Genomic DNA, 21,136 nt, shown 5'->3' with positions numbered 1-21,136 from the left:
ATTTGGTTCAAAGCAGGGCCATTTTGAGGGTCATTTTAGCTGCAGTAGGGTCAGCCAAGCCTGCATATGGTCAGTGATGTGTATATGTTAACAAGTGGCCTTCCGGGGAAAACAAAGAAACAAATCGATTTTAGTGTTTGCTAATTTCTGTGGTGTAGATGATCCAACTATAGCCAATTTTAGTTACCAAAAGAACATCAAGTAGCTTACAAAGTGCCTGAAAATTTGCTAATTGGTCCTCAGGAGCAGATCCAAGCCACTTCCAGTGTAACACTGGATAATCATAAGATAACTTACTGCCAGTAGAATATGAGGAGAGGTAATATTTGTCAGTTCTGAGCTGATCCTTATAAAAATTGAGAGAGGTTTCTCCATCCATTCTTTCCCTTTCCGCTAGCTGGAAGCAGAGGACTCAAAGGTCCCGGGTCAAACTTTCTCAATGGATTGGAGGGATAATTTATCATAATACTTTGGAGCAGTGGTTCTCATATGTTGGGGCCATCAGAATCACCTGGAAGTCTTGTTAAACCACTGACTGCTGGCTCTCAACCTCAGAATTCTAGATTCAGCAGGTCTTGGGTAGGGCCCAAGAATTGACACTTCTAACAATTTTCCAGTTGATACTGATATTGATTGTCCAGGACCAAAGCCTAAGGCATCCGTTATAAGCAATGAATTACCTATCCATCTACAATGGAGTAGATATGTATCATCCTTGATAAAAATAAGAAAATAGGTCTTCTGTTTCACATAATTCCATGTTCGATGCATGAGACAAGGGCTCAGGGCCAGGGCAATGGGATGACCCAGAGGGATGGGATGGGGAGGGAGGTGGGTGGGTGGTCCAGGAAGGGGAACACATGTAAACCCATGGCTGATTCATGTCAATGTATGGCAAAAACTATTACAATATTGTAAAGTAATTAGCCCCCAACTAAAATAAATAAATTTATATAAAAAAAAAAAGAAAATAGGTCTTAAATCATTTTCTATAGGACTTAATTTTCTTGAAAAATCCCACTTAAGCAAAGCTGTCAAGGGAATAAAATACTAAAATAAATAGTAAAAAGTTATCACTTCCTATTCTAACTATCATCTGTGCTCTTAAGGTTATTTATTCTATTATGTCTGACATCATGTCAAGTCAGGGCTTTTAATTTCTTCTCCCAGAGTACATGCTGTTAAGTGTTTACTATCACATCAATGAATATTATTTCTTTTTATTTATTAAAACAAAAGCCTTGAATCCAAAAGCGAACAACAAAATAAAATGCCTCTGATCAGTGAGGGAAAACTACCATTGAAAGTCATGACATGTGGAAGATATTTTTCTGTCCTGAGAAAACATTGAGAATTAAATATTTCTAAACATTGAGAATTAAATATTATCCAAGGCTGGCGAATTAATATATATATATATGTATGTATTTGGTCTTTTGATTCCCCTGCTAAATTGCAGTGAGTTCACAGGGAAAGAATAACAAGAGGAACTAGAAGTAACCAAGTTGATAACAACAACAAATAGCAATAGATAATAGGGAAGAGACAATAAATGTAAAAGTAGCTATCTGAAAACGTCATGATCTTGGGTCACTTATTGAAGGGATAAGGGTGCAGCAAATGGTCTCATACATTATATAACTTATAGGAAGTCACCTGTATATGCTGAGAGACAAAGAGGGAGAGGAAGAGAGAGAGAGATTAGAGATTGACTTACATACTGCTGAGATCTGCCCACTCTTACACTCAGTAAGCATACGGCCCCATAGTGAGTAGGCGAGGAGAGATGGGAATTTGCTGTTTCTACTTTATTGACTATGCCAAAGCCTTTGACTGTGTGGATCACAATAAACTGTGGAAAATTCTGAAGGAGATGGGAATACCAGACCACCTGACCTGCATCTTGAGAAACCTGTATGCAGGTCAGGAATCAACAGAACTGGACATGGAACGACAGACTGGTTCCAAATAGGAAAAGGAGTATGTCAAGGCTGTATATTGTCACCCTGCTTATTTAACTTATACGCAGGGTACATCATGAGAAACGCTGGGCTGGAGGAAGCACAGGCTGGAATCAAGATTGCCAGGAAAAATATCAATAACCTCAGATATGCACATGACACCACCCTTATGGCAGAAAGTGAAGAAGAACTAAAGAGCCTCTTGATGAAAGTGAAAGAGGAGAGTGAAAAAGTTGGCTTAAAGCTCCTCATTCAGAAAACTAAGATCATGGCATCTGGTCCCATCACTTCATGGCAGAGAGATGGGGAAACAGTGGAAACAGTGGCTGACTTTATTTTTCTGGGCTCCAAAATCACTGTAGATGGTGCTTGCAGCCATGAAATTAAAAGACGCTTACTCCTTGGAAGGAAAGTTATGACCAACCTAGACAGCATATTAAAAAGCTGACATTACTTTGTCAACAAAGGTCCATCTAGTCAAGGCTATGATTTTTCCAGTGGTCATGTATGGAATTGAGAGTTGGACAGTGAAGAAAGCTGAGTGCCAAAGAATTGATGCTTTTGAACTGTGGTGTTGGAGAAGACTCTTGAGAGTCCCTTGGACTGCAAGGAGATCCAACCAGTCCATCCTAAAGGAGATCAGTCCTGGGTGTTCATTGGTGGGACTGATGTTGAAGCTGAAACTTCAATACTTTGTCCACCTCATGTGAAGAGCTGACTCATTGGAAAAGACCCTGACACTGGGAAAGATTGAGGGCAGGAGGAGAAGGGGATGACAGAGGATGAGATGGCTGGATGGCATTATCGACTCGATGGACATGGGTTTGGATGGACTCTGGGAGTTGGTGATGGATACGGAGGCCTGGCGTGCTGTGGTTCATGGGGTTGCAAAAAGTTGGACATGACTGAGCAACTAACTGAACTCAACTGAACAGTTGGCTTAGGTTTCACTTTCTTTTCATGGTGTAAGCATCTCACTGCACTGAGTTAGATTTTAAATATGTAAAGTGTTTATCTAACAACCTGCCTCGAAATAAAATTAACTATTTCATCTGGGTCTCAACTGAAGACGCAGTGACCAGTACTGAACTTCATATTCCATGTGTGCAATGAAATTGAGCAGGACCCTATGGGGATCCTGGGCACAAAAACCTTTCTCTGTCCCTTATTTCTCGTTGGTAGGAAAGCAGCTTCATTCAGCCTCCATGACTTTCCCTGTGTTCCAAAGTTCAGGTTCCAACAGTTGCTACTCAGGGAAGGGAGGGGATGCAAAGAAAATGGAGGAGCAGTCAAGAAACAGCAAAGCAGCCTTGATGCAGGCTCTTGGTTCCGCCTCAAGGGATACACATAAGGATATCTTTGAGCTCTTCTGCAGAACTAAAACCTCCAACAAATGGAAGATGTTAACTACTTGATGAAGCATTCTTCATTTCAGAGACAAGGTTTGATAACCTCAAGATCCACAGAAGCTCATCAGGAGACCCCTGAGGCCAAAATGCAGGCCGTGTCCACACCCTTATCCTTATCAGCAATCCAGCCCTTGAACCATTTCTATAAAACTCCTCACCCAATTCTCCCACATAGGGACGCACAGTTTTGCCTGGCAAAGCAATAAAGCTGATCTCTTTTACTTCACCCAAAACTCTGTCTCTGAGACTCAGTTTGGCACCCATGCAGAGAAGCTTTTTCAGCATCAGTAACTGTACAATGAAATGGAACAGTGATTGATGCTTATAATGATGACCCTAAAAATTAAGAAAGTTTTAAATTACACTATGTTTTAGTATCCGAAGTCCTGGATTTCAGTCCTAACTCATTACTACTGGTTTTGTGATCACTAGCAAAATCAAGTAGGTCAGTCAAATTCATCATCCTTGAAACATGTATACAATACTACCACCTAACTCATAGCTTTGTTGGATTAACTAAATGAGATCTTTTAAATGAAAAGAACTCTGTGAACTGTAAAGTACTATAAAATTGTTGGTTAGTTATTATGCACTGCTTAATGAAGCAAAACAGAAGATAGTCAATAAAAGTTTTCATTAAGATAGTTTAAATGAAAATATTTCAATGCTTAAAAGATTTGGTTTAGATTATCCTGAAAATAACATGTTTATATATTCAATTCTCTTTTATTAATACATAAAATTCTGAATGGTCTATTCATTTATTAGAATGTTATTTTGCCCATTGTTTTTTCCAGATGGGTAAATAAGGTATTTATATAATTTCAGATGTAGAGATTTTAAAAATTAAGTAGCAGCCCCCAGTGTACCACAAACATCTGATACCACAAAGAAGCTCAGAAGTGTATGTTACCCAATCTTTTATAAATATTAGCAAATGACATCACATAAAATGGCTATAGATTTTGATTCAGCTGGTCACAAAAACACTCTTACAACTTTTTCAAGTACCTGTTGTACTTAAGAGTTGAAACTGACTATTTATATATTATGGATAAATATATAGTATTTATATATAAATATATATTATTTATTATATTTATACTATTGGCATAAATGTATTATTATTAAGTCAATTGATTATTGTAATATATTTATTATTATAAATATAATAAATACTATACTTATTATATATAAATTTACATGTTTATATATAATAAATAATAGATATTATAATATATATATATATATATATTATTCTTTTTAATTTGGTTCTGCTTTTCTTTTTTGTTCCCTGGCCTGTGCCCTTATTTTTTATTCTCTCATCTTTTCTATTAGGCTGTAAAGTTCCTTCAGGTAGCAAAAAATGTTTGGCTGCAGCAACTAATGCAGCATTCTTCACATAATAAACTTTAAGCTGTGCCCATAAAAAAATGTAAAAGGTGATGATTTGCAAATGATGTTAATCTTTAACCAAATGCAAAGGAATCAAATGTATGTCTAAATTCCAACATTTGTAAATATAAAATCAGTGGGATAATAGTTATCAAGTCCTACTCTTGATTAGATGTCCAGTTTTCAGACTTTGAATATGCTAAGCAAAACTGCAGATCCCAGGATTTCCTCACAAGAGCTCAAAACTCAGCAGTCATAGTGGATTCATGTTTTACCAAAAAGGAGAAACTCTGAGATCATTTTTTTTTTAAAGGGAAAAATGAAATTCATTCTAGGGGGCATTTGTACCTGAGCATTATTCTCCATTGTGTGTGTGTGTATGTGTGTGTGTGTATAATTTACCTGGAGTTAGTCATTAAATGTCAAGACAATTATATCAAACTGTGAAATTTCTTCTTTATGAAGAGTGAAAATTAATTACAAAAAATTATTTCTGAATATAGGTTTCCTTTTTAAATGTAAAATGGAATATAATTCTGAACTACTTATGTTTGGGATATTCAAAATTTTTAAACCCTGTATTTTTCTCTTGTGTTAATCTTTGGCATGATATTACTGTTACATAAATAAATGAATCATGCTATGACTTTATATACATAGACATACATGTGAATATTGTAACTGAAACATCTATGTCTCCATGTCTGTGTCTATAAATGCAATTAATACAACTGAGGACCAGAGGTGAAATTCAAATCTCTAAAATGCTTGTCCAGTTCCAGCATGAGCTACTGAGTAAGACTAAATTGACACTCTTCCCCAAAATATTTTCTCACAAAAAGAGTCAGTTCATATTAGGTTATAATGTCTTTTGTGTTTCAATTGTTTTATTTTGAACAACAAAGTTGCACAGTACCCTGAAATACTCTCAAGAGATATGAATTTGGGATGCATATAGAAGTTATCTGCCAGAATTGGTTAATAAAACAAAAAGGAAGTGAAGAAAATTGATAAACTATTAACAACTATTCCTAGGATATACCTTCACATTTACCAGTGGTAAAAGTTGTTGTAAGCAAATATTTTAAAGATAGTTTTAAAAAGCTAAACAATAAGTTATTCTGATGGGGTGATACATAATTCACATCTAAGAATAATGAAAAGATTATCTCTCCTAATATTTTGGGAATGGGCACTGAAGTTAGGGATAAATATTCCAGCGATAACATTGAGGAAGTGAAAACCAGGCCTTCGGGTAAATGGCAGTTAGCTAGGTATGATGGTCTCAAGTAAACACAAACAGCCACAGAAAATAAACTATACAGAGATATGGACACCTAAGAGCCATGTTTGGGGTAAGACAGAGACAAGGCCACTATGCCACCACAAAAATGACAAATAGGAGGCACTGTTACTACTTCTTAACTCTGCCCTGCTTTAATCCTTTCGCTTTCCAGATAAAAACTGTTAGGTATGTTCTAGTTGTCTCTGGACAGAGAGCTTTGACTGCACCATTTGGGGATTAAAACACTGCCATACTGCAAATAACTTAGAAGGAAGACAGTAAGCTCTAGAATTCTGGAATATATGTGTGTGAGTGTATGTGTGCGCGTGTGTGAATGAACTCTTTTCATAAAATACAAATGTGGCAAAAGCAATATTCCTAATTAGCGTGTTATTTTATAAAATGTGAGATTTCAACTATTGGAAGTGCTAATCAATTAAGAAATTAAATATAACTAGGCATTTGACAATCTCATCCACATTCCTAAATGATTCTATCAATTGCTCAAAAATTTATTATAAATTTTATCTTCTCAGTGGAAAAGCGGGGTTCTCCTCATATTCAAGCATAAGTGATTAGCACTGATTCAATCTCTCATGGTCAAGACTTTTTACTCAGTTGTAAAACTTATTTGTATTAAAAAATGAAATTCTGATACTCATCTATTAATAAATTATAAAATCTCTTTAATATTGTTACTCCCTATAATTCTTCCCTGAACTGTTTCTATTACTATTGACATGGAAATTGTGCTTATCAAATGAGTCAATCAAAATGGATCTGTTCATCTGGGGGATAGACTCATATCTGTTATCTTGCTATTGATTCTGATGTTACAAAAAAAAATAGTTACACCATGTAAATGAGATCATAGCCTGATAGATGATTTATAAAAATCCAAGTACTGTTATAACCATAATATGTAATTGGGCAACATTTTCACCAAGACACCACTTGACCTTCTATATCGTATATAAATTTTCAGATGCACATCTGTGGTGAGTGATATATTTTGAATTATCAGGCAAAAAAAAAAATAATCCCAAAGAGTTTTTCAAAATTTCAAATGTTGATGTTGGCCATAGAACAAACTCAGGAGGGGAAAAAAAAAAAAAAACAGCTTAATCTAGTTAATTAACAACAAAACAGCTGGGAAAATGAAACATCCCTGGTTGTGACTGACTATAATTGAAAATGACTAATGATGCTGTCATTCTGCAGCTTATATTGGAGGAAATGATGCCTGGGAGATGGCAATTGCCCTCTTGACCATTTGTTTATAGCAATTATTTTTGTGTTAAAGGTTGGGGTGGGACCCTTTGGCCAAATACAGAAAGCTCCTAACACCTCATTTTTTCTCTTAACATTAAAAAAAAATTCAAGAGCAGTAATAAAACATATTATTAGATTCATGTTAAGATTTTTTTGGATAATTTAAAAAGTTAGCAAAGCAAACCAGCTGGTGTGATCTTATCACTTCACCAAGTAACTAAGACATTTTAAATTTCATTAATGTTCTCAGTTCTAATAATGGAAGGTGCTATAAGTATTTCAAAATATATAGACACATTAAAAATTTTTAACAAGAAGAGTGGTGTTCCAGAATTAAAGTTAAAGAAAGTGCAAATATAAGAGAATGTCATCCAAATGTTTATGTTCTAAAGAACTAAACAATTTTTAAATCAAATAACAAATGGCTTTTCTTTTTTGTAGTAAATATTGTTGCTACTGAAGGCAATTGTCTTTGTTGCTTTTTAACTGCTAAATTCGGGGCTATTGAGGAACCTACTCATTATTCTGTGAAAATGGAACATATTAAAGTGATTCCACCAACAGCATTACCATAAAGTATTATTACCAAAAGTATAGCTTAAGCAGAATATTCAACAATTTATTGAACTTATCCAAGCAATCTTCAACAGCTTCTGAAGTTAAGATTAAGGAACAAGGTACAAATCAAATGAAATAAAAGTGTGTGTGTGTGTGTGTGTCTGTAGGGGAGAGAGAGACAGAGGAGATAGAAAGCAAAACAAAGATGCTTACTTCTTCAATTATCTTATTTTAAGATTTTCCCAGTAAATTTGCATCACAGATCTAGTGCTACATTTATGTCATTAGTAGAACTGCCCCCTAATATATGTTAAATCTTTAAGAGGAAGTTCTCACAGAAAATAAGAAGTTGATCAGTTATGGATGACAGAAAAATAAACTAAAATTTTACCATCTTTGAAAATTAAGGAAACCCTACAGAAGTTGATGGAGTGAAGGGCAAAAAAAAAAAAAAAAAAAAAAAGAAGAAAAACTGAACAGGGATGAGCCAAGCTCTTAAAGAGGACTCTGCTTGGGAGGTTAGCGTAGGAGGTAAGCAGACAGCCTGTCTGATGTAGAATGTAGAGGTGCCAATAGACAGCCAATTTTCTAAGAAACAGAACCATTCTCTGCTGTGTCCTTAATTAGAATGTCTGAAAGTGGTGGACATACTAATTATCCATTTAAATACTGGATCTTATATACACACCATGAGGGATTTTCATTTTCCTTTAGAAGACTATCATCATCTTCTGTATAATTGTTATATTTTCCAAATGTACCTCCTCCCCAAATCAAAAACCAAACTTTTGTCATGAAAATGTATTGCAGGCTATTTGTACCCTTTCTCCTTCTATTAAAGGGTGAGAAACCTGAAAGTTAAGGAGGAAAGGCATTAGGAATAGTAAAATTTAAAATTTTGATATATGAAGTCAAAGTTAAATGCAGGCTTGATTTATGTACTAGCAGAGCAATGGCTCACCCTTTAGAAAAATCATCCCTAATCTTTAAACAGAAGTTTTTGATCCATGCAGAGATTTAAACAGTTCCCCCAGCTTGGTACCTTCTATTGCTGGGTTCCAGGTTTTGAAGGATGAGGTAGTTTTTTTGTTTGTTTATTTGCTTCCGTTTTTTGTTTTTTTTTTTTTTTTGTCTTCATTTTTCTTTTTTGTCAGCTTTAGATAGCATCCTTTAATATTTTGTTATTACACAGGAGGAAACCACTCTATATCCTAGCTTCTTTCCCTTTTCCTCTTCCAACATTTGTCAGCTTTCAGAGTGCTTTTATCCTTAATGATGAGGTAGCTTCTGAGCCTCTAGTGTTTCAGGATACCAGATGCCCCAGCTAATCTTCGAGAATTTCCAAGGTCATGGTCCTTATCAAAAGCTGCACATGAATATTCTATTTCTCCTCACTCCTGATCTCCCAAATCAATTTTGCCCTTTGGCCACTATGAACCTGATATGGTGATTCCTCTCCCAACTTGAGGGGTAAATGGCAGAGCAGGGAGGAGTTTTCATTTAAGCTTAAATGATTTGAAAGGACATGGTGAAGGGAGGGAAAAGAAAAGAAAGAAGAGGGTTGACTCTACACAACGGTTTCCAGGGATGTGAAAGACAAGGAAGTTAACACCCCCCTGCTCTCTCATTTCAGGAAGGTAATCCCCCTCTTCTGTCACTAATGCTGCAGTAGAAATTAGAGACCCCAGTTCTGAACTCATAGTGGCCCAGAATTTGAGGATATGACCAATTAGCCTCAAGGTTTGGATGGTGTACATACAATGAAAACAAATTTTCTCACTGACTTTCAATGAAGGCTCTGCCTCTTTTCTTGCATAGGCTCAAAAGCAAAAGCCAACTGTAAGGCATATTTGTAATCTGTAGCAATTATGTCAAATCCTGCATAAACTCTTTGAGGATCAAGCATGAGTAGGTAAGAGCAGATCTACAAAATGGTCCATGTGTCCATCTCATTGCTTGCTATGAAAGTCACTCTGTTAATCAAGAAAGGTGGCTGCTTGGGACTGGCTTTCTCTAGTGCATCAAAAGAAACCCTGAGGTGCTCAGGGCTGGTGCACCGGGATGACCCAGAGGGATGGGATGGGGAGGGAGGTGGGAGGGGGGTTCAGGATGGGGAACACATGTACACCCATGGTGGATTCATGTCAATGTATGGCAAAACCACTACAATATTCTAAAGTAATTAGCCTCAAATTAAAATAAATAAATTTATATTTAAAAAAACACAAAAGAAACCTTGAAACTTGCTACTTTCAGGACCTTCTCTAGCTCTCCAATCTAAAACTATACATGGTGTTACCTTATGAAAATGATCATTCCAGGCCTGGACTGGATGCAAATTACTTTGGGAGGATGTTTGCAGTGGGGGCAATGTATTCCTGTATAAATGTCTATGGATATCTACCATGGAAATCTGGGCCTTTCAGCACCTGCTGTTTGGATATTACATTTAGCCCAAACCTTTAAATTTATCTAAGAAAACCCTCTTGTAAACTGTAAGGAAAACAAACAATTTTCTAGAAATGAAGCTTGGGCCAAGCATAAGCAGTGACTTGGAGACAGAGTGTAAGTCATGGTAATGTTATTTGCAAGGACAAACTAGTTCTGTATAATGAGGTTATTGACCTGCACTGTTTTAGAGCAGTTTTAAACATGAGGGTGAGGCTCACTAAATCTCAGCCTGCAACATTAGCTAGAGAAGCCAGGACTGATCAATAAACAGCCACCATTATAGGCTCTCAGGAACCTTCATCATAATGGGGGCATTATAATTTTGGTCAGGTACAGAAAATAAGGTAACCTATACCTAACTTCTACTTATCACTTGGACTCTCATTTGCAAATGAAAGCCATTGATTACCTATTTTTTGAGAACGGAACTGGTTTTCCATTTCTCTCCTCATGTAATAAATAGCCTGTGAATAAATGTGCCCCAGACTCCAAAATGCACATGGGGAAAGGAAAGAAGTAGAAACCTTTCTCTCAGGCCAGCTTTTTTTTGATCAAAGAGAGAAGTAATTACATGACATTTCACTAAAAATTCTTGACCCAATAAAGTACTGATGCCCAAATGCCGATTTTCCTCTTTCATGAGAAAGAGCAACAGAGAAAAGAAAGGTCATGGACCATATTGTGATTCTTTACAGCTGCTGGAGACAGACAGTATGATGCAGTAGCTTGATTTGAATGAAGCCAAACAATATGAAAAGCATCAAGCCTGGCAAGCAACGCAATAAAGCCTCAAAGAATTTAATCTACCTTGAAGGTGGGACTACTTTTTGTATTGATGGCAGCACACCAGGACAGAAATGAGTCCTTTAATGCAATGACTCGTTAATAGCCTTAAGATCACAATATATAAATAGGATATGTTGATCAAAAAGACAGCTCTGCCTCTGCTATTGCAGGATGGCCAATATTTCTTTACAAGTTATTTCATCGATTATAAATAGGGGAAGCATAACCCATTATGAGGTAATGGATATTGCTAGAGGTTGCTTCATTACCTTCACTGGCTCAGTGGCTGGTTGTTCCTTGTACAAATGCTGCCCTTTAGACAAAATCCCTTCCACATCCGGCTGTTTAGCTTGAACTGCTACTTCAGTTTCCTGGGGAAAAAGAGCACATACAGTGCAGATTAACTTCACAGTTAGCAATAAAATTACTAAATTTAAATATACCCTTGGAGACTCCACATGTATTGCAGATCAATTTCTGTGAAGTACAGAGGGGCACAAAGTAGTTTTCAGGGCAGAGAAAAGAAATAGAGGTCTTTGTGCTACATATGAAAGTTTAAAAAAATTATCCCCAATTTACTTGAATTGTCATAATACTATTATGTAGAAACAGAGAAGACACTTGCTATTTTTCAGAAAAGGTTCAGTTCAGTTACTCAGGCATGTCCGACTCTTTGCGACCCCATGAACCACAGCACGCCAGGCCTCCCTGTCCATCACTAACTCCTGGAGTCCACCCAAACCCATGTCCATCAAGTCGATGAGGCCATCCAGCCATCTCATCCTCTGTCGTCCCCTTCTCCTCCTGCCCTCAATCTTTCTCAGCGTCAGGGTCTTTTCCAATGAGTCAGGTCTTTGCACAAGGTGGACAAAGTATTGGAGTTTCAGCTTCAACATCAGTCCTACCAATGAACACCCAGGACTGATCTCCTTTAGAATGTACTGGTTGGATCTCCTTGCAGTCCAAGGGACTAACAAGAGTCTTTTCCAACACCCCAGTTCAAAAGCATCAATTCTTCAGCGCTCAGCTTTCTTCACCATCCAACTCTCACATCCATACATGACTACTGGAAACCATAGCCTTGACTAGACAGACCTTTGTTGGCAAAGTAATGTCTCTGCTTTTTAATATGTTGTCTAGGTTGGTCATAACTTTCCTTCCAAGGAATAAGTGTCTTTTAATTTCATGGCTGCAATCACCATCAGCAGTGATTTTGGAGCCCAGAAAAATAAAGTCAGCCACTGTTTCCACTGTTTCCCCATCTATTTCCCATGAAGTAATAGGACTGGATTGCTATGATCTTAGTTTTCTGAATGATGAGCTTTAAGCCAACTTTTTCACTCTTCTCTTTACTTTCATCAAGAGGCTCTTTAGTTCTTCTTCACTTTCTGCCATAAGGGTGGTGTCATCTGCATGACTGAGGTTATTGATATTTCTCCTGGCAATCTTGATTCCAGCTTGTGCTTCCTCCAGCTAGTGTTTCTCATGATGTACTCTGCATATAAGTTAAATAAGCAGGGTGACAATATACAGCCTTGACATACTCCTTTTCCTATTTGGAACCAGTCTGTTGTTCCATGTCCAGTTCTAACTGTTGCTTCCTGACCTGCATACAGATTTCTCAAGAGGCAGGTCAGGTGGTCTGGTATTCCCATCTCTTTCAGAATTTTCCACAGTTTATTGTGATCCACAGAGACAAAGGCTTTGGCATAGTCAATAAAGCAGAAATAGATGTTTTTCTGGAACTCTCTTGCTTTTTCGATGATCCATTGGATGATGGCAATTTGATCTCTGGTTCCTCTGCCTTTTCTAAAACCAGCTTGAACATCTGGAAGTTTACAGTTCACGTATTGCTGAAGCCTGGCTTGGAGAATTTTGAGCATTACTTTACTAGCATGTGAGATGAGTGCAATTGTGCGGTAGTTTGAGCATTCTTTGGCATTGCCTTTCTTTGGGATTGGTATGAAAAGTGACCTTTTCCAGTCCTGTGGCCACTGCTGAGTTTTACATATTTGCTGGCATATTGAGTGTAGCACTTTCACAGCATCATCTTTCAGGATTTGAAACAGCTTAACTGGAATTCCATCACCTCCACTAGCTTTGTTTGCAGTGATGCTTCCTAAGGCCCACTTGACTTCACATTCCAGGATGTCTGGCTCTAGGTGAGTGAACACACCATCGTGATTATCTGGGTCGTGAAGATCTTTTTTGTACAGTTCTGTGTATTCTCGCCACCTCTTCTTAATATCTTCTGCTTCTGTTAGGTCCTTACCATTTCTGTCCTTTATTGAGCCCATCTTTGCATGAAATGTTCCCTTGGCATTTCTAATTTTCTTGAAGAGATCTGCAGTCTTTCCCATTCTATTGTTTTCCTCTATTTCTTTGCATTGATCACTGAGGAAGGCTTTCTTATATGTCCTTGCTATTCTTTGAAACTCTGCATTCAAATGGGTATGAGAAAAGGTAAAATGTAGTTATAAAAAGTATGATTTATGCCTGTGGTCAGTATGGATAAATACGATAGTTAACTCCAATAATCTCAGTAACTCTAATGTCCATTTTACTACACACACTTCTTATTTTGGCTCTGAATCCCAAATTTTGTTTCAAGACATTTAGAAACCAAAGAAATCTTTCCTCATCACTGTCAAAATGACTAACTTTCTTTCTAAAGAGTAAACACTTAAAGCACAGGATCAAGGCTGATTAACTATTAAGCAGTCAAATTAAATAGGCCATTTGAGGAATGATTCAGTTATCTTTAAAAATCTGCTCTCCTTAGTCTGGAGAGGACTGAAGTCTGATCGTTGGACCAAAAAACAAGACCAAACAAAACATAACACAACAAAAGAAAAAAAAAAAAAACAAACACACCCTCTTTAGATACATGAATATAAAGTTCTTTGCCACTGGCTGCTCTCTAGCTCTCCTGAAGAGAGGACCAAAGAAATGTGCATAAATTGAAGCTGAAGGAAGTGAAGTTAAATGTTACAGAAGACTTTTTGGATGGAACACCTGTTAAACAGTAGGATGGAGTATTGATTAATCAATGTCAGGCGTCAGTCAGGGCCCGGGCAATCTTCCCCGGATAGCAACTCCTGATTAACCTGTATCCCTCTTCCTCCTCCTCCTGCCCTTAGCCTCCCACCACTGCTGTGTGTACGTGTCTTCATGTCACTGTTTCCTTCCTCCACTGTGTTTGTCCTGCTCTCTCTCAGCTCATCCCAGCAGGGTGTCCTCTGAGCCAAAATTACTGTAATCTTATATGGCACAGTAGGATTTCTTATAACTTGTGGGTGCTCACACATGCTCCTGAGAAGGATTATGTCTTCAGTTCTTATAAGAAATAGCAGTGGGAGGTAGTCACTTGGTTAAAAGAGTCCACAGCATTAACTCTATGTGTTACATGGGTATGTGTGCAACACACAGACACACACCCACACATCCTTTAGAGACAATAATTATGGAAGAAACAAGCCTACAATTATAAGTATTAACTCACTCTCTATGATAAAAAGTTCTAAATGTAATTTTTTTTTTTAAACGGCAAAATTGTAGCAGGTTCAAAATCAGACTGTACTTGGTTAGGGTTGGATCTTTCCTTCTTCCCTTCGAATGATTTACAAGGGCACCCAGTCCAAATTCTATACCTTCAGACAATGAGCACAAATAGTCAATAATTTTACCACTGTTTCATGGATGCAGGAAATGATTAGCACTAACAGGTTCCTCTCCCTGCTGCCCTGAGCGGCACACAGATTTTTCCTACCAGGGATTGAACCATTGAACGGGTGACCTCTGCTGTGGAAACCTGGAGTCTTAGCCACTGGACCACAGGGGAAGCTCTCCCTGCATGCAGTCTTCAATCGAAAATAAATAATTCCAAAGATCACAAATAATTGATGCCACTCTTTAGGAGGCACTGGTAAACAACCAGGGTTAAAAGACTGCATTTGCTATGACAAGGAATTCCCTCAGGAAATAAACACACAAATTTTAATTCATAAAATCTTCACTGGCAAATGAACAGAAAGAGTAGCAAGGCTGACATGAAGACAGTCTAGATATTACTTAGAGCTCCAAGTTCTAAGGAGGTGCTTATTAGATGGGCTGTGGGATGCCATGTGAAATGTCTGTTTTGCACTTAAAGAAAGTAAAATATTTCCTCGTCAGGACACTGAATTCACCCTAGATTTAGTTCTCTGATCAATGAGCATTGCAAAGTCACATCATTTCCATTAAAGTTTTTTTTTTTTTTTTTTTAATTTTTGGCCACACCATGCGCCAGCAGTACCTTCCCTGATCAGGGCTAGAACTCCAGTTCCCTGTACTGGAAGCATAGAGTCTTAACCACTGGTGGTAGTGGTGGTTTAGTCACTAAGTCGAGTCCAACTCTTTTCAATCCCATGGACAGTAGGCCACCAGGCTCCTCTGTCCATGGGATTCTCCAGGCAAGAACAGTGGGTGGCTATTTCCTCCTCCAGGGGATCTTCCTGACCCAGGGACCGAACCCTCATCTTCTCTGTCTCCTGCTTGGCAGGAAGATGTTTTACCACTGAGGCACCTGGGAAGCCCTCCTTATCCACTGGACCACCAGGGAAGTCCACATCATTTCCATTTATAGAAATATTTCCTAGTACCATGTCCTTCCATCAACACTATTGCCATCTCTTCATCCGTTAATGAAGAAATGGAGAGTTTAAGTACCTGGATGAGATTTACAACTGGTCCAACAGAAATAGAGCAATGGGTGAGAGAAATCATATTCAGCTCTTAATTCTTTGTGAGTACTTCCCCTTTATGATTTTTTTGGAGAACTAGATATTTGATTATCATACCTTTGATAAATCACTTTAGAAAGGCCATTTTGAAGATAACTTTCTACAATTTACACATTTCCACATTTATTTGCAATGTGGATTTATTATTGAGGGTCAAATATTATTGCTTGAAGGGTCAACTGATTAAATTCCTTTCATATGTCCTTTAGTATAGTTTTCTTAAGCTCATGTCAAAAAATACATTATGAGAAGCTGATCATCAAGCTGAAAAAAATGGAAGTATATGTGAAATAAAATTTAAAAAAATTGATATCCCTTCATGCAATTAAGACTTGACATGGAAAAATTGAAAAGCAAACAAACAAATACCAGCCAAATCACATGACTATGCAAAGATAAGAAAAAGCTGCTGAAATCATTAACTGTGCTGAAAATATCAACAAACTGCTACAGTGATATTAAGTGATTCCCATCAAGTGATAAAATAATATTAACAAAACAGAGTTTCTGAAAGTTTACCATGTGTCTGGGCTTCCTTGATTACTCAGATAGCAAAGAATCTGTCTGCAATGCAGGAGACCTGGGTTTGATTACTGTGTCAAGAAGATCCCTTGGAGAAGGGAATGGCCACCCACTCCAGTATTCTTGCCTGGAGAATTCCATGGACTGAGTGCGAGGGCTACAGTCCATAGGGTTGCAAAGAGTGGGACACAACTGAGCGACTAACACTTTCACTTTACCATCTGTCAAACACTTTATTTTTTGGACATTTATCCTCGTACTTACACTCCTACAAAAAGGGTATTATCTGATTTTGCAGATGATGAAACCAAGAGAGATTAGGTCAATTTTCCAAGGCCATATAGCTTGCAAATGGCAGAGATGATATTATTACCAGAAAGTGTGTGTCACTAAACCTCCACTTCATCCTTTGTTGAGTAGAGCATGTGTATGTGTCTGTGTGTGTGTGTCTGTGTGTACACACATGCATATGCTAAAACTGGCAGTCATGCTTCTTACTATAATGTTAATTTTTTTCTCCGCTTCTTCAACTCCAGTGCATTCTATAGTATCATACCAATGGGTAAATGAAAGAAAACCCTGCCTTTTCCCACAAAAAATAAATTCTTACATAGCCTATAAAAAATTTTAAGAATGTCTCTTTGTGGGTTTATGATTGTCAAACTGATGATATCCAGGTCAGAGAATTGGTTTGAGTAAATCTTTTATCTCCCCAATGACCTCACATCTTTATATGATTTAAGATAAGGTGAAGAAGTTCACCACTACAATGGAAACACAGCTAATTATAGTGGCCACTTTTTTCTAAGTAGAAAGTGTTAAACTTCAAAGAAAATTCAGAAAAGAAAGTCTTCATGGGATTTCAAACAAAAAAACTCACTTCTAATAACAGAACATTTCCATGTAAGTTTTTTTCTCTGCCTTATTTTTAATATATCCTCTGTAATATAAGATTGTGCAACAGGAGTTAAGATCCTTATAACTAGAGGTTTTTTTTTTTATCATTATACTGACACTTCACTGCAATCTCATGCATAATTTTAAGTATGTAATTTTTATTGAATAGGTAATAGGAACAACCATTAATACTCACCAGGAAAGTATTGCACTGTATTTTAAAAAAACCCTGCCTTGATAGGCATTCAAAATGGAGTAACTCTCTAAGCACTTTCAGTTTTATTTCTTTTTAGACAGCATTACTTATATTGCTGGTAGCATTGGTCCTGACAAGAAGCGAAGCAATGGTTAGTGATTAAAAGAGACTGAACAGCACCTTTGGGGATGAAAGTAGCAACTCATATGCAAATTAATGGACACTCATATTTTTAAAAAATTTATTCATTGACTATTATATTTCTAATTCAATATTAAACTGATTGTATGCACACATTTCTTTTTAAACTAGAAATTTGGTGCTACTAAGGATAATATAAGAGAGATGTATTTTGGCTTGTTTTCCTTAGTTATTTTGAATTTCTTTATATTTCTATCATTTTACTTGTTGTTAACCTTAGAGTGTATCAATACACACACACACATACACACACACACACACGTGTGTGTGTGTGTGTGTATGTGTGTGTGTGTATGCTAAGACGCTCCAGTCGTGTCTGACTCTTTGTGACCCCATGGACTGTAGCCTTCCAGGCTCCTCTGTGCATGGGATTCTCCAGGCAAGAACACTGGAGTGGGTTGTCATTTTCTTCTCCAGGGGATTGAATCCGCATCTCCTGTGTCTCCTGCATTGCAGGCAGATTCTTTACCATCTTCACAAAATAAAAAGGATATCAATAGCCTTTTCACATATGTTCCAACATTCATTTGTTCATTTCACAAACATTTATTTAATATTTACTATATTTCAAAGTCTTGGCTAGGAACTGTGAATATTATGTGGCAGAAGGATACAGACATTCATGTATTAAACTTGGACTGCAGCTGATGTAATGACTAGCAATGTTCAGTGTACAATGGGGCATGGAGGGGCAACTGATCAGGTCTGTGTTTGAGGGACAAAAAGAGAGTAGGGGCAGGCCTTACTGGAGAAGAAAGGTTTGAGCAAAAACTTGGAACACAGACAGCTCAGATGCCTGGCTGACAAAGGAATGGATGATGGAAAGTAGTCAAGAGAGAATCTGGTGCGTGCAAAGACTGGAAACAGAGGCAGCATGGAGATCCCATGTGGGGAAATGGGAGGAAATGATGCAGGAGCAGAAGCAAGAACCAGAGGAAAGAAGGAATTTTTATATCACCCTCAAGACCTTAGTGGAGAAACCACAAAAAGGTTTTTAAACAGGGGGATGGCACTTTGATTTCTAATTGATACTCTACAAATGAATATATATGAATCTCTGAATAGGTAGACAGAGAGATCTGTCTAACATCTATCTAATGTACAGTTTTCCACTCAAACAAGCTGTCTGAATAAGATATATATGCTGTTACTGAAAACAGAGAAAATATATAAAGATGACAACTATATTCTTTAGCAAACCTAAGTGCCTGTTCACTTAATTTCCTTATTTATAAAGAGTATTTTCTGCCATTTGACTGTTTTGTCAACCACCACAATCAATGGTTTTCCTATCAAGTCTAAGATATCATGGAGAGAAGAATCACTATTATCTCATGAATTGCTAAGGAAGTTTTAAAAAATTAACTTTGGAGGCACGATTGTAGCAAATACTTCAATTTCAGAGATGTTGAGATGTAAAAAAATAAGATTTTGGAATCAATTCTAAGATGCTTGTGAAAATTATGATTGGCTTATTAGTTCACTGTTATTCACTGACTGTGTGAAAATGTCTGCCCTGTGGGTGAATATACTCTCTTCTCCATTGATTTTGGACTTCACCACGTACCTCATTTAGATTAATGGACTGTGCGCAGACATGACTGCATGACAGCTCTGAGCTGGGTCTTTAAAGGCAATTCAGGATTTGTTAGTACTTCCAGTTCCTGTCTTTTACCATGAGACAATAATGTATCATAAAGGAGCTACTCTTTCAGCCTGGGTTCTGGATGAGAAGACATTTGGAGCAGATCCACAATCTAGGATGAGAAAATCTCAACTTGACCCATACTGTAGCGTAAAGCTGCCACTGATCGGCAGACACATGAATGGTTAATCAACATCTATTGTTATAAGTCCCTGGAATTGGGGGGTCATTTGTTACTGCAGCAAGAGCTGACAATTACAATGTTATAGTGAAACAAATAAATATACGGCTTTATGGGAAGAAAAAAAAAAAACAAAGTAAACCTTTAAAATAAATGTGCCCTAGTCACACATATTGACTGCACCGTCTCTCATTCCACATACAAACTGTTTGCTAAAAAGGGTGGCAAGAAACGAAAAATGAAATGGAATCAATATTGTGTTAGAGCCTGACTTCCCTGGCCTAGATTGTCAGGCAGCGTCTGACAAATGAAGGTTGATGGATGGAAAAACACAACATTGTGCCGTTGAGTTTCTTTCTCTTTCCCTTCATGCCGGGTGACTGTTCTTTTATTTATCTACAATTAGGATTGCTAGACCACAGCAACGCAGTTCTCCTTCACTGTAACTGCAGGCTGTCAAGTACGTGCCAAGCTGATTGACAAAGAACGACAAGTTCTCTCTCTCCATTCTGAGCTAATTAAGGGCAGCCCACCAAAGGGAGGCTTTCTTCTGATTTAGAGATTTATGGATTTCAAAAATAATCTGTCCAAACATACAAAATATAATGCTGTATTGATTTTTTAAAGTGGCAAGTGTTAGGAAGCCAAGAAGAGAGAATCTATTAAGGGACATAGGCTATTCAAGGCCAATCAAAGAGTACACATAGGTGCAACCATCAAATAATGCGACTGATAACCAGAAGCTACTCTTAGAAGCCCTCCATTCATAATGATGGGATTTCAAAGTCCTTTGGGCAGCAGAATGCCTTTGGCAAATGAAATCTTACCCAACTCTCCCCAATATCTTAGTCAATTCATTCAGTAAATATATACCGAATATAAGAGCATCTGTTATATTCTAAATTCTGTTTTGATACTGGATATATAACAGTGAATAAAACAGAAACATTTTCTGTTCTTGTGAACTTCACATTCTAATGGGGACCATGGACAATAAAATATAAATATAAATTGAAAGTGAAATGAAAGTCGTTCAGTCATGTCTGACTCTTTGCGACGCCATGGACCGTATAGTTCATGGAATTCTCCAGGCCAGAATACTAGAGTGGGTAGCCTTTCCCTTCTCCAGGGGATCTTCCCAACCCAGGGATCGAACCCAGGTCTCCTGCATTGCAGGCAGATTCTTTACCATCTGAGCCACCAGGGCAGCCCTAGTACTTAGTAAGTTTTCAGTAAATTGTAACAGTATTAACTTTGCATAGACTCCAATATTCTTGCCTGGAGAATTCCAGAGACAGAGAAGCCTGATGGGTTACAGTCCATAGGGTCACGAAGAGTCAGACATGACTGAGAGACTAACACTTTCACCAAGTACCAACATTCTGCCATGCACTTAACATTAATCATTTTAATTAATCTCATTCAATCTCCATTGTAGAGCCTTTCAGCAGACATGGTTCAGATTTTAAAAGGGAGGTTAAGAAACTTGCCTAAGACACAAGCAAACAAATGGTGGATGTGAGATGTGAACCTTGGTCTGTCTGGTGCATATCTTGCATACTTATTCACTATACTATAGATTATCTGAATTTAAAT

At 37.4% G+C, this 21,136-nt stretch overlaps 1 protein-coding gene across 3 annotated transcripts in view; it reads right to left on the bottom strand.

Annotated features, from left to right (window-relative positions):
- DMD (dystrophin) overlaps positions 1-21,136 on the bottom strand; it is a 2,147,259-nt gene that overhangs the window by 721,741 nt on the left and 1,404,382 nt on the right. For all 3 annotated transcript variants that reach the window (XM_081564318.1, XM_081564319.1, XM_081564320.1), the window contains one exon: positions 11,387-11,488. In XM_081564318.1, the coding sequence (XP_081420444.1) occupies positions 11,387-11,488 (102 nt within the window). The remainder of the gene's footprint in view (positions 1-11,386; positions 11,489-21,136) is intronic.

Source organism: Giraffa tippelskirchi, chromosome X (genome assembly GCF_054371585.1).
Source record: "Giraffa tippelskirchi isolate mGirTip1 chromosome X, T2T-mGirTip1v1.2.pri, whole genome shotgun sequence".
NCBI lineage: Eukaryota > Metazoa > Chordata > Mammalia > Artiodactyla > Giraffidae > Giraffa > Giraffa tippelskirchi.
This window is presented reverse-complemented; position numbering and strand designations above follow the sequence as displayed.